Here is a 13,625-nt window from a genome sequence, read left to right on the forward strand (position 1 = left end):
TAGCCCATTATCTGTTTATTTGCACTTTATCTTTTATTTATTCATGTGTGTATATATTTATATAATGCTATATGGACACACTGATCTGTTCTGTATTCATGCCTTCTATATTCTGTTATGCAGAAGCAAAGCAAGAATTTAATTGTCCTATCTGGGACACATGACAATAAACTGTTGAATCTTGAACAACTTCTAATCTTGTGTGTGCTCGATAAGAAGAACTGATAATTAATGTAAATGCCAGATCAAGCTCAATTGTCAAAATCCTCACCGACTCCCTCTCCCTACATGTCCCTAGCTGATTTATTATCCTAAGACGAACAGGTTTGTCGGTTAATTGGCTTGGAATATGTGTAAATTGTCCAAAGTGTGTGTAGGATAGTATTAATGTGCGGCGATCGCTCGCTGGTCGATGCGGACTCAGTGGGCCAAAGGGCCTGTTTCTGTGCTGTAACTCTAAAATATCAGGCCTTTCCCAATACCTTGCGATCATTTGCCAACTGTTGACATCTGCCTCAAGAGTCTGTAATTCATACAATTACCTCAGAGGCCTTTTTGACAAGGTGCTTGCCCAATTGAATTTGCCAAGCACGCATCATAATTCCAGTTACTGCTATATGTCCCAAGAATGTTTTTTTGGTTTAATTATTGATGAATGTACGTTATTATAAGCCTATTGATGTTATGCTTTTCAACAACTACCTTTATATGGTCAAGGTGAAATGATATCAGGATTTGAAACCTTAGATCGATGGCATGCATGCAACCTAGAACAAGATTGAATTTCACCTGCTATGAAACCTAGCAGCAGGCCATGACGCGTAATCTAAAAAAAAAAAACGACAGAAGTTTAAAGATAATTATTTCCATTCAAACAAACACACACATCTTGTCTTCTTACAAACCTTACAAGACGATAACTCTGCTGCAGTGGTTGTAGTGGGCTTTTTGGATAAAGTAAATAAAACATTCTTCCTGAACACTATTTATCTGATGACCACAGAGGAAGTAAACCTACACTATGCAAATGTATGAAGTAATCAATCCCAAAACATTCACCAAAGCCTTATCTTTTCCTTCATCGAAAAATAGTATTTTTTTCCCCCCAATGTTTGTATTGTTTTCGGTTTTGGATTAAATAATTTTCTTTTGGTTTAAACATGCATCCTAACCATGAGGCAGGACACAAGGCAGAATTTGGAGTTAATGTTATGCCCTATTTGACAAGCCTAGCATCTACATTGAGTCAAAGCACAGAAATTGTCTTTTCACCCCAAATGGTCTACAGATGTCATCAGTTGGCACTCCCAATTCCTTCATTAAATCCTAGTTACACACATAATTGTTTCAAAAAATGTTTAGAGATACAGCGCGGAAACAGGCCCTTCGGCCCACCGAGTCCGCAACGACCAGCGATCCCCATGCATCAACACCATGCCACCCTAAATTTCTCCCACATGGTTCTCCGATTCTTCTTATCGAGTTCTTCTTATTCTCTGACGATTGTTATTTTCCTCAAATAGGCCTCGTGACTCACATGATTGGGTCAGAATAGCATTGGGAATTAATTAACAGGCAGGAAAGCAGAGGAGGATTAATATTTGTTGTGGGTTAATATGACACGAGGAGGAGAGCCAGAGCTACAGCAATCACATATATCTATGGACTGAGAACAATACAACCACATTTATTAGAAACACAAAGCCAGGAATAAAAGTAAATTGGGAAAATGCACAGAAACCACAAGGGAGATTGGTTAACCGGTTAGACAAAATATCAGCAGATGAGGTAAAGTTCTGAGAAATGTTCAATTATCAACTTTCGTAGTAAGAAAGGAACAGTGGATATTCAATATCTTAAGTATTCTTAAATATTCTTAAATATCAATTCTTAAAAGCCAAGACAGGGGATATATGTTGGATATCAAGAACAGCGGCTCAGAGAGTCAGGGTAAAAGTCCATCATTGAGACGAGGAATCATTTCATCACTTGGAGAGTAGCAAATATTTGTAATTATCTGGTTCAGGGAGCTATGAACGCCGACGTATGTTCAAAATTGTGATCAATAGGGTTTCAGGCACTAAAAGGATACAGGGGATGTCCCAGAAGCATGTGAGAGAGAGAGAGAGAGAGAGAGAGAGAGGTGAGAGAGAGGGGGCATGAGAAAGAGTGGGGGCGGGGGGGTCGTGTGAGAGAGGGGCGGTGGTGAGAGAGAGGGGGGGACCGGGGGGGAGGGGGGGTCGTGAGATAGATAGAGAGAGAGAGGGGGTCGTGAGAGAGAGAGAGAGAGAGGGGGTCGTGAGAGAGAGAATGTGGGGGGGGGGGGTCATGAGAGAGAGGGGCGGTGGTGAGAGAGAGGGGGGGACGGGGGGGAGGGGGGAGGAGTGTTGACGTGTTGGAAAAATGAAGTTGATACAGAAGTTCACCTTAAGGAATTGCTGATAGGCAGTTGAATAGTTGAGCAGGCTTACTGTGGTATTTTATAAATGCCTCTGCACCTATTAACTGTCCTTGCATACCAAACTTATGCTCTTGTCATTGTTACCCGTTTCTCCTTAAATCTTTGATTTATTTAGGGCAATTCATATTAATGCATGGTTGTTGCCTTCCCCAACAGAAATGAAACCCTATAAGTAAATTTGCTCACCCTCCTCCTTTTATTTAACCACCCTCAGCCTCTTAAAATGTGTCAAAACATCAACCTGTTTGAAACAACTGAAAATATTTGGGGGGGGGGGGGGGGGGGGGGAGGGAAGGATATGTTCTAAAACAAAAACAAAAAATCAAAGTCACAGATTACAATTCTGGACCGCTAACTTTTTTTTCTTTCACAGGTGAGCTGAACATTTATCCAAATACACAACACCTCCATCACATTGCTATGAGTCTTATGTGGAAAGCAAGGGCAACATTTTAGTTGCTTCATCAATTGGAGTGAATGACACAGAAAAAAACACAACTTTTTATTCTGGAAAACTACAACTGAACACCACTTTGAGAAAAGTAAAACACCACTCACTTGCTGCACATTTTCTTTCCATTACAAGTTGTTCTGTAAAGTTTGGAAAGACGAGGGCTGTAAAGGTGGGTTTGCTTAGTCTACCACTAACAGCTGGCCAGCAGCAGAGCTACTAGAGGAGCTGTCTATCATCTTTGGCCAGCAGAGTGATGGCAACTCCATGCAAAGGGGGCGGGGCACTCATCCGCAACGTCAATCAAACGCCCACCGCAAATCAGCAGCCACTTCCGGGGACGAGCCGTCCAATCAGGCGGCTGTAGGGGGGCGGGACCAGCGCGAATGCGGAAGTGGACTGGAGAAGAAGAGGGCGGGAAAGATGAAGGCAGGAGCTGGGTGGCTGCAGGAGCAATGAGACCATTGTATTGTCATGTGTGTTCACTGCACGCCAGCAGATGTTGCATTAAGATCATCAGCACAAGAAGCAAGTAATCTGCTGCTCATGGCACATCTTTGCAGAATGCATGCAGTTATTTACAATACAATCACCCAGTGATTTGGGGTCACAAATAGCAGTGGAGCTGGCACAGCTGAATTACTCCAGCACTCTGTCCATTTGTAGAAACTAATCTATTCGTACGTACACAAGGCACAGTTGATGATATTACTATTATACACCATTTCCCGCTATGTATTAATGTTTGCAGTGATTAGTGGACTCCAACTCTGGAAGATGACCCAGTTTCACAGTGGAGTAGGGATGGAATAGGTGCAGACAGCTGTGAATTCAAGGTGTATTTTATACTCTGCAGAGTTGTTCTTTTATGCGAAGGTCAGAATGTCCAGTGCTCCGTCCGATTGTCGATTTGATGTCACTCGTAGAAAAACTTTCTCGCAATTGTTGGGTGAGTTTCTTCTGAGATAATAATCACTTTTAAAATATGTGCTGAATTAAACTCTGCCACGCATGGTTTGTTGATGTTAGGTGAAGCAGAGGGTATATGTACTTTTATCTGCACTGACCTTACATTCTGGTAACATGTATGCATTAATGTTATATCCTTAACTTTTATATGCATTAACCTCTACCTCCTGTTCTGTATTATGTTTACATATTCTGTTGTGCTGCAGCAAGCAAGAATTTAATTGTCCTATCTAGGCCACATGACAATAGGGTGATTTCACGAAAGGTCACTGGAGCGTAAATCCCCACTCACGTGACCGAAAATTTTAACTGGGGGACAAGCGTCACTTCCGGTACATGTTAGTGAATGGGAAAACACGCACTTTCACACCCGTTAAAAACATCGAAAACGGCCCGTTGTTGAGCTGCAATTTACGGAGCCGGTCGGGGTGACCGTGAGGAACAGCTACCTAAATTTACAGTCCAAAAAAAAGATAGAAACTAAGGTAAATACAAGAGGGAGCTGAAGGTGTAAACAAGGCGGAAGTTGATTGCCGACATTTTTCGTGGAGATTTAAAGATCTAAAATATCGGGAATTATCGCGTTTGCTCGCTGCATTTCATCAAAAGTGGCATTATTGGCTTTGTTATCTTTATTCATTTGTTATATGAAAAGTATTAAAAGTTAGAAACCCGTCAGTAAAATTGCAAAATCGCCCCATGGTTCTCGGGTGGGTTTTAACATGCAAAATAAACACGCTTCTGAAGCTCCATTTACCATTTAAATAATCGTAAGCTTGCATCTCAGTAAAATTTATTTCCAAACGCATTGAGAGTTTACGATTATTTAAATGGTAAATGGAGCTTCAGAAGCGTTTTCATTTTGCATGTTAAAACCCACCCGAGAACCATGGGGCGATTTTGCAATTTTACTGACGGGTTTCTAACTTTTAATACTTTTCATATAACAAATGAATAAAGATAACAAAGCCAATAATGCCACTTTTGATGAAATGCAGCGAGCAAACGCGATAATTCCCGATATTTTAGATCTTTAAATCTCCACGAAAAATGTCGGCAATCAACTTCCGCTGTATTTACACCTTCAGCTCCCTCTTGTATTTACCTTAGTTTCTATCTTTTTTTTGGACTGTAAATTTAGGTAGCTGTTCCTCACGGTCACCCCGACTGGCACACTTAATTGCAGCTCAAAAACTGGCCGTTTTCGATGTTTTTAACGGGTGTGAAAGTGCGTGTTTTCCCATCCACTAACATGTACCGGAAGTGACGCTTGTCCCTCAGTTAAAATTTTCGGTCACGTGAGTGGGGATTTACGCTCCAGTGACCTTTCGTGAAATCACCCTATACAACTCTCTTGAATTCTTGAGTATATCTGAAATGTTTACGAGAGGGCATAGGTTTAAGGTGCGAGTGAAAAGATTTAATGGGAACATGAAGGCCAAATTTTTCACCGAGATGGTGGTGGGTAAATGGAACAAGCTGCCAGTTAAGGTGGGTGCGATAACAATATTTAAAACAAAATTGGGCAGGTACATGGATAGGAAGGGTTTGGAGAGATGTGGGCCAAGGTCAGGATAAATGGGACTGCATTAGTTGGGGTATCTTGGTCAGCATGGATGAGCTGGGTCAAAGGACCTATTTCTGTGGTGTATCACTGACTCTGCTAAGTAGAAACTTTATTGCACAATTTATAGGTTGAATGCACAGCATCCTGGTGCATGTCAATCAATCAATCAACCTTTATTGTCATCTTGCAAGCAACAGTTGTACAGTGCAAAATGAAAAGACGTTTCCCAGGGAATAGCGGAGCATCGCACATGAAATTTAAAACATTTCACACATAATACTAAAAACAATCCAGTCCCTGATGGAACAGTATAAATAGTTAAAAGCAGGTAAAACACAACGTTAAAATACAATAAACCAATCATAAAATGTCCGGGGCAGCTGATTTGAGTGGCCAGTGCCAGTTATTAAAGTGGCCAGTGCCAGTTATTAAAGTGTCCGTGCCAGCCGCAGAATCAAGTGACTGTGAGTACAGAGTGACTGTTTAGCAGCCTCACAGCCTGTGGTAGGAAGCTGTTTAGCAGTCTTGTAGTCCGGGCTTTGATGCTTCGATATCTCTTGCCTGATGGCAGGAGATCCAGGTGTATGTGGAGGGGGTACAGTTTGTCCTTAGCAATTCTCTGAGCTTTTTTCAGACAGCGGCTCTGGAACAGTTCTTGTACCGAGGGTAGGGAGACGCCAATGATCCTCTCTGCTCCCCTCACTACCCTCTGCAGAGCCTTCCTGTCCGAGCAGTTGCAGGTGGAGTACCACGTATTTATGCAGTACGTGAGTACAGACTCCACCGTACCCCTGTAGAAAGTCCTGAGGATGTTGGTGGGGAGTGAGACCTGTTTTAGTTTCCTCAGGAAGTGCAGTCGCTGATGGGCCCGTTTGACGGTCCCAGTGGTGTTCCTGGACCAGGTGAGGCTGTCTGTATTTTGCACACCGAGGAACTTTATTCTCTCCACTCTCTCCACTGTAGTGCCACTGATGTTGAGGGGTGTATGCTTTGGCTGCGCCCTCCTGAAGTCGACAACCATCTCCTTCGTTTTGTCGACATTTAATTCTAGATTATTTTTGCCGCACCAGTCCACTAGTTGTTTTACTTCCTCCCTGTGCATTGATTCGTCATCTCCGCTGATGAGTCCCACCACTGTTGTGTCATCCGCGAATTTTATGCGGAAGGTATAGGTATGTGAATGGCACGTCAGTGAAACACTTTATCGTAGAATAGCATCAGGTTTCTTAAGTAATGTTGATATTGTGTTGGAAAGAACTGCAGATGCTGATTGAAGATAGACACAAAATATTGGAGTAACTCAGCAGGACAGGCAGCACCTCTGGATAGAAGGAATGGGTGATGTTTCAGGTTGAGACCCTTCTTCAGACTGAGAGTCGGGAGAGGGAGTCATAGAGATCAGGAAGTGTACGAGATCAAAAGAAATGAAGATCAAGGAAAATGTAGAATAGATCATTGTTAGCTAGGAGAAGGTGACAACAAAACAGAGATACAATGTAATCAGGGGAACAGTCAGACTGGTCAGAGAACTGGGAAGGGGAGGGATGGAGAGAGAGGGAAAGCAAGGGTTTTTTGAAGTTAGAGAAGTCAATGTTTGTACCACTGGGGTGTAAGCTGCCCAAGTGAAATATGAGGTGCTCTTCCTCCAATTTGCACGGTGCCTCACTCTGACAATGGAGGGAGGAGGCCCAGGACTGAAAGTTCAGTGTGGGAATGGGAGGGGGGGGTAACAGTGTTGAGCAACTGGTATTGTGTTGATCGAGCAAATGTAGAATATTCCATCGTGTTCCCACCTTTTGTTTTGAAGATGTGGGGATTGGGGGAGGTTTGGGGAGTAAGGAAGTGAATGCTTTGTTGTTGGACATCCAATCTGTGAGCTGTTTTTGCAGTTAGTGTTTATGTAGCTGGTCCAGTTGAGCAGCTTGTCAGTGGGGAGTGAGTCCTGGTTGTTGATGGTTGGCTACTTGGTGATGGCAATGCTGTCGAAATATGTGGTTAGACTTTCCTGATGGTTCAATGGGGGGTAAATCAGCATTATCAATAAGATCTGAAGGAAATGTGCTAATTAAACTATGATGAAAGTATTGTAACTTCAAAGTGTAGAATTTTGAAGAAAATAACGGAAAAACTTTTGAAAGAATGCAATTATAATGTAACTCAAAAGGGAAACGCATTCAATTACAAAGGACCTAAATTCATGTGATAGGAGCAGAATTAGGCCATTTGGCCCATCAAGTCTACTCTGCCATTCAATCATGGCTGATCTATCTCTCCCTCCTCACTCCACTCACTTGCCTTCTCCCCATAACCCCTGGCACCCGTACTAATCAATTTCTCCAATTTCAGGTAGTCCTTGCTTTCTCCCTCCTTCCCCTCACCTTCCCAGCTCTCCCACAGCCTACTGCCTCCGCTTCTTCCTTTCTTTTCCCGCCCCGACCTCCCCATCAGTCTGAAGAAGGGTCTCGAGCCGAAACGTCGCCGATTCCTTTGCTCCATAGATGCCGCCTCACCCGCTGAGTTTCTCCAGCATTTTTGTCTACCTTCAATACTTACGCAGTAGTAGCAGCTCATTGGATACCCCAGTTATTTTACAGGAAGCTATCAAGTTCAAGTTCAAGTGAGTTTATTGTCATGTGTCCCTGTATAGGACAATGAAATTCTTGGTTTGCTTCAGCACACAGAACATAGTAGGCATATGAGGACAAAGATACAGGTAGTAGTGGGACTTGTTTTTCATAATGCAGGTCATTGCCACCTTTGACGTCACAATGGGTGTTGCATGAAGTTGTTAGATACTTGCCCCTTCATTGGCAGCTGAGTCCCAAGTCCTGAAGGCAAACTCAGAAATCTAAACTAACACTCGCTCAGTACCGAGGCGGTGGTTGTTGGCTTACTCATGTCATCTTTGGATTGCACCATTAAACTAAGATCACAGCTGTCTTATCAAAGTGATATACAAAATCCCATCATTGAATGCAAACTTCCTGTTGAAAATCAAAACTCTGATAATGCTAGAAATCTGCAATTTAAAAAGCCCGCTGGAAACACTGGTTTAGCAGACTGCAGGGTATCATACAGACAGCATATGTAGAAAGAAACTTAATATTTCAGGTTGAAGACTTTTGCAGAATTGTGGACTTCTCTCAGGTGTGCTGACCAATATTGCTGCTCCAGTCGCTTCTCTAAAACATATAATTTGTTCATTATAACATTCTTGTTTAGGGGAACGTGCTAAGTGAAAACTCTTTGCTACAGTTCATGCAAAACAACAGTGACTGCATCTCAAAATATTTCACTGAGTCTAAAGCATGGTTAGATGTCCAGAGGTCAAGAATGGCACTTAGAAAGTCAATCCTTTATATTTTTTAAAAGCCACATTATGAAAAGCCACATTTTCCCATTAATAAAAAAACACATTGCAATTAAATTAGTTGATATATCCTTACAAATAGTAATTTGAAATGACAACTAAAATCAGTTGCATCAAAAAACTAATTCTAATTGCATAATTAGTGATGTTAATCCCTGAGAATACTGATAATTTGCTAACATTGATTTAATAGATGATACAGAATTATTTTAATGTTTAACATCATGGGAACCGAGTATTGCATTTTAAATATTTAATTCGTATTGATTTCTGGAGTAGTTTTGTTCCAGTAATAACAACAAAAGAATGTTTTCAATTGTGGATAATGTCATTGGGCTTCTTGGGGAATGAAGTGAACACAGGGACCAATTCTCACTTTATTTTTGATGGTGTTCGAAATTAATCTGATTTGCGGATGTGGTCATAAAGTGACGTTAGGATATTCCACAATATGTTTAATTCCTTCAGGTTCGAGATCACGCAAACAGAAGCGGAGATGTTCTTCAGAGCTTGTGCCCCGCGAGGCTGTAGTTCGGTTGATGAAGCACCATCAGAACCTTGGTGATCTGCTCCTTGAGGTACTCAACTCCACTTCCTTTGGCAATATTCCGAGCGGCTAAATTAGGAAATAAAAAGAGCACAGCAGAGCAGTTTACATTTTAAGCATGGGAAAGATAACTCTCAAATTATGAAGAAGTTCAGTTTGAAAATAACAAATCATTTTCTTTGCAGGTTACTGGGTCAGGGAGTGATCGTGATGGTGTTGACTCTGATGATCATAATGCTGGTACACCTGCCAGGGGATCATTTATTGGTACGTTTATATCATTCCTCATGGAATATTTCAGTTTAAAAAAAATATCTTGTCATTGTTGGCATCCAGCAAGGGAACGGGATGGATGGAAAGCCACTGTCTGCAAAAACGGACTAAGCACATAATAACATTCATGCACAGCATGCAGTCACATATTACATGCAAGGTCAGTCAAATTATTCATAAAAGTCATTGATTTGTCAGTATAGAATAACAATCCTGAAGTTGCTTGAATTTGCTTTGGTGTTCAGAAATGAATTTTATTGACCCCACCAATTGGAACATGATTTAAAGAAGTGAATATGGTGATTTAAAAAAAAAAATTTTGCCTATGAATTGTTCCACCACCTTATAAAGGAGGTACAACTTCAGTTACAACTGACAATTGTATAGCATTCACCCTTTACTCTCCCGGCCTTCCATCTCAATGTTGACTGAGCACATTGGTGGGCAACAGTTCGTGCCAATGAAGTAAGCAGTTGAGCTCACTCTGAAACAGTGAATGGATTTGGAGTAACTGAGTAGTGGCATCTCAGAAACTAGTACCTCTCAGCATCGTTTTATTCCTCTTTTGGTAAATAATGTGAATCTTTGCTGGAGGGATTATTGAAACATCAGTATGTCATGTTTGGACAAATAGACCGGCTGAATGTCATTTGTTGTCATTGATAAACGTGAGAGTATATTTACTGACTTGTCTCTGACCTTCAGGTCTTGAGCATTTAAGCAACTGGTGAACCCAATTAAAATTAGACACAATGTTGGAGGAAATCAGCAGGCCAGGCAACATCTCTGGAGAGAAGGACTGGGTGACGTTTCGGATAGAGATCTTTTATCAATCTTTATCCTACACAAGAGGTGGCGCAGTGGTAGAGTTGCTGCCTTGCAGTGCTCACAGTGCCAGAGACCCGGGTTCGATCGGATGCTATCTGTACGGAGCTTGTACGTTTTCCCCATGACTGCATGGGTTTCCTCCGTGTTTATCTCCTACACTCTAAAGACGTACAGGTTTGTAGGTTAATTGGCTTGGTATAAGTGTAAATTGTCCCTAGTGAGTGTAGGATAGTGTTAATGTGCGGGGAGCGCTGGTTGGTGCGGACTCGGTGGGCCGAAGGGCCTGTTTCTATGCTGTATCTCTAAACTAAGTTAAAACTAGTTTTGGGCAAAACATGGTATTATTGATTACTTGGTGCTGATTATGATGCGTAGATAGTTTAAAAAAAAAAAAAAATCCCATCATTGTAAAATTGTTTTACATTTCAGTCACTTAAGAAATTGAAAAGACTTGTATTTTTTTGATGTATCTTCTCAGCCTCGGTGTTTCGCGAGCAAGCTTTAATGAAGGACGTGCCTCCGGGGCTTTTGACTGCCAGAACAGCTGTGGAGAAAATTCAGCAAATCGAGCAGCTTGGGCTTACACCCAGACACACAGTTATGTTGGATGCTGATCAGCGGGTAGGTGAATTAATTTTAGTGCGCGTTCAATTGGTTATCAGTAGTTCATTAGAAAATCTGCTTCACTAACTGAGATAGATCAATGGAGTCGGTATTGGGGCCTGAATTGATAGAGTATACGGGCTGACGGCGCAGCGGTAGAGTCGCTGCCTTACAGCGAATGCAGCGCGGGAGACCCAGGTTCGATCCGGACTACTGGTGCTGTCTGTAAGGAGTTTGTACGTTCTCCCCGTGATCTGCGTGGGTTTTCTCCGATATCTTCGGTGTCCTCCCACACTCCAAAGACGTACAGGTTTGATGGTTAATTGGCTTGGTATGAATGTAAAATTGTCCCTCGTGTGTGTAGGATAGTGTTAATGTGCATATCGCTGGTCGGTACGGACTTGGTGGGCCGAAAGGCCTGTTTATGCGCTGTATCTCTAAACTAATGTGCAGTAAATATCACAACTGAGAAGAAAACATTTGTATGAAGAAGGTTTTCAACCCGAAATGTCACCCTCCCTCCAGAGATGCTGCCTGTCCCACTGAATTACTCCAGCATTCTGTGTCTTATCTTCGGTTTAAACCAGCATCTGCAGTTCCTTCCGATAGAAAACTTTCTTTTGTTGGTTATCACAGTTAAGTCTTGTGCAATGCATGGATCTGAAGCTGCCAAAGTAGTGTTGGTCGCCTTGGGAAAGGTTTATATCAATGAAGTTAGGGGGTAGAAATGTTTAGATGTTTATCACTGCTTAGCCAATGGTTAGTTTGCGTACTTTACAAATACTCAGGACCATGTTGTTCTCAGACGAGAACAGAAGCTGCTGGGAACACTGACAGTCGGACAGATCCTGAGGAAAGAGAAAGAGTTATAATTTTTCTTTGATCTGCAACCTTAGCTCTGTTTCGGGTCGAGGCCCTTCTTCAGATTCGTCACCCATTCCTTCTCTCCAGCGATGCTGCCTGTTCCGCTGAGTTACTCCAGTATTTTGTGTCTCTCTTGCTCTGTCTGTTTGTAGATTGCCTGTTTATTTAACTTAGAGGAAGTTTGTAGTGGTCCTTTTACAGCCGTTAATAGAGGGACGTTGTTGCTATGGCATCTTGCTTAAAAGACAAAGGTAGACAAACATGCTGGAGAAACTTAGCGGGTGAGGCAGCATCTATGGAGCGAAGGAATAGGTGATGTTTCAGGTCGAGACCCTTCTTCAGATGGTAGACAGATTTGAAGACTAAAAGACAGATGGAAGTGGTTAACACAAAGTAGAGTGATTTTACTTCAATAAATCTTTTCAGTATCGAAAAAGGACAATAACCAAAATACAAGATAGAAATAGATCTGCAAAGCTTTTAATGATTTTTTAAAAAGATTATTAATTCTGAAAGGAATGGAATGATCACACTCCGTTTTTAAAACATAAAAGGAATGAATGGAAAGCAAAAAATTATAGATTTTGTTTTTTCACAGATAATCAAAAGAAGTAGAAACGGTGCACAATATACACAATGAAGAATCTTGTGGGACCAAACAGAAGTGCTTACTTTAATTTCCTGATACCACCGTTTGGTAACACTGACCTGGCTTGTTCTATTACAGGGTAAACTTGTCTGTTTACTGCAGAGTTTGCGAGAACTGATGTCTACTGGAATGCTCAGCCGGTTGCAATTCAGGGAGGAGATTTGGAAAGCAAAGGTGAGAGAAATGCTTCATAATTATATAGTCGCATAGCTGCATTCTTATGTCACAGTCATGAATTCAAAGGTCAGGCGAATAGTCAATTTATTGCCAAAAATATCAGTTCATCAAGTTTTATTTAGCCCTAAATCTATTCCATTATGATATTGTCCAATAAATCTTGATTTGTTGTTACCGTATGAGTTTTTATTTTCTGTGGGTGACGCTGTGTTGTAATGGTGATAGTTGAGGAAGTAAATGTTCAGAGAGATAGATGATGTGTAATTCAAACAGTCATCAGTCTGAAGAAGGGTCGTGACCTGAAACATCACACATTCCTACCAGCCAGAGATGCTTCAGCAGTTCCTCCAACATTTTGTGTCTAAGTTATGTGTAATTCAAATGTGAGTTGTGTTTCTTGAGCGTTGTTGGAGCTGCAATCGTTCAGGTGACGAGGATGTTGCATCATACCCACCCCACCCTAGTCAGCCTACTAGTTCCACTCTTCGCATCCTCGTTTCCCTGTCAATAGCACACCTTCCCCAGCCAATAATGGGCCATTGTTGGACTCCACCCTTCCTGAGGTCATCTGTTACCGGCCCTATTTTCTTCTGGCCTTCTATATAATTCAGTCTGAAGAGAGATTCCATCCCGAAATTCCTTTTCCCCAGAGATGCTGCCTGACCCACCGAGTGGCTCCAGCTTTTTGTGTCATACTGTCATTCTCTTGATTTGTATCTTGTCTATGGTCAAAATCTTTTGGAGGATTAAGGAGCAAGACCTTTCATGGTTAATCTAGTAAAAATTCTGATCAGTGGTTATTCACAGGATATCAATGGTGAGGAGTTAAGCCATTGAAAGTGTTGGGAGCACTGAGATCTGGGGTT

General features: G+C 41.7%; 2 protein-coding genes across 3 annotated transcripts in view; one reads left to right on the forward strand and one right to left on the reverse strand.

The window, feature by feature from the left end:
- The window catches only part of spire2 (spire type actin nucleation factor 2), a 123,736-nt gene extending 120,576 nt beyond the window's left edge, over nt 1–3,160 (reverse strand). The window contains exon 1 of the mRNA XM_033035658.1: nt 3,020–3,160. Within this exon, the coding sequence (XP_032891549.1) occupies nt 3,020–3,041 (22 nt within the window). The 5' untranslated portion in view covers nt 3,042–3,160. The remainder of the gene's footprint in view (nt 1–3,019) is intronic.
- A 130-nt stretch (nt 3,161–3,290) lies between these two features.
- Nucleotides 3,291–13,625, forward strand: part of fanca (FA complementation group A) — a 151,310-nt gene continuing 140,975 nt past the window's right edge. The window contains exons 1-5 of one of the 2 annotated variants that reach the window (XM_033035659.1): nt 3,291–3,861; nt 9,287–9,396; nt 9,551–9,632; nt 10,945–11,087; nt 12,661–12,756. In XM_033035659.1, coding sequence (XP_032891550.1) covers nt 3,795–3,861; nt 9,287–9,396; nt 9,551–9,632; nt 10,945–11,087; nt 12,661–12,756 — 498 coding nt within the window. In that variant the 5' untranslated portion in view covers nt 3,291–3,794. The remainder of the gene's footprint in view (nt 3,862–9,286; nt 9,397–9,550; nt 9,633–10,944; nt 11,088–12,660; nt 12,757–13,625) is intronic. The other variant, XM_033035660.1, reaches the window with a different exon arrangement.

This window comes from Amblyraja radiata, chromosome 17 (assembly GCF_010909765.2).
Source record: "Amblyraja radiata isolate CabotCenter1 chromosome 17, sAmbRad1.1.pri, whole genome shotgun sequence".
Classification (NCBI taxonomy): domain Eukaryota; kingdom Metazoa; phylum Chordata; class Chondrichthyes; order Rajiformes; family Rajidae; genus Amblyraja; species Amblyraja radiata.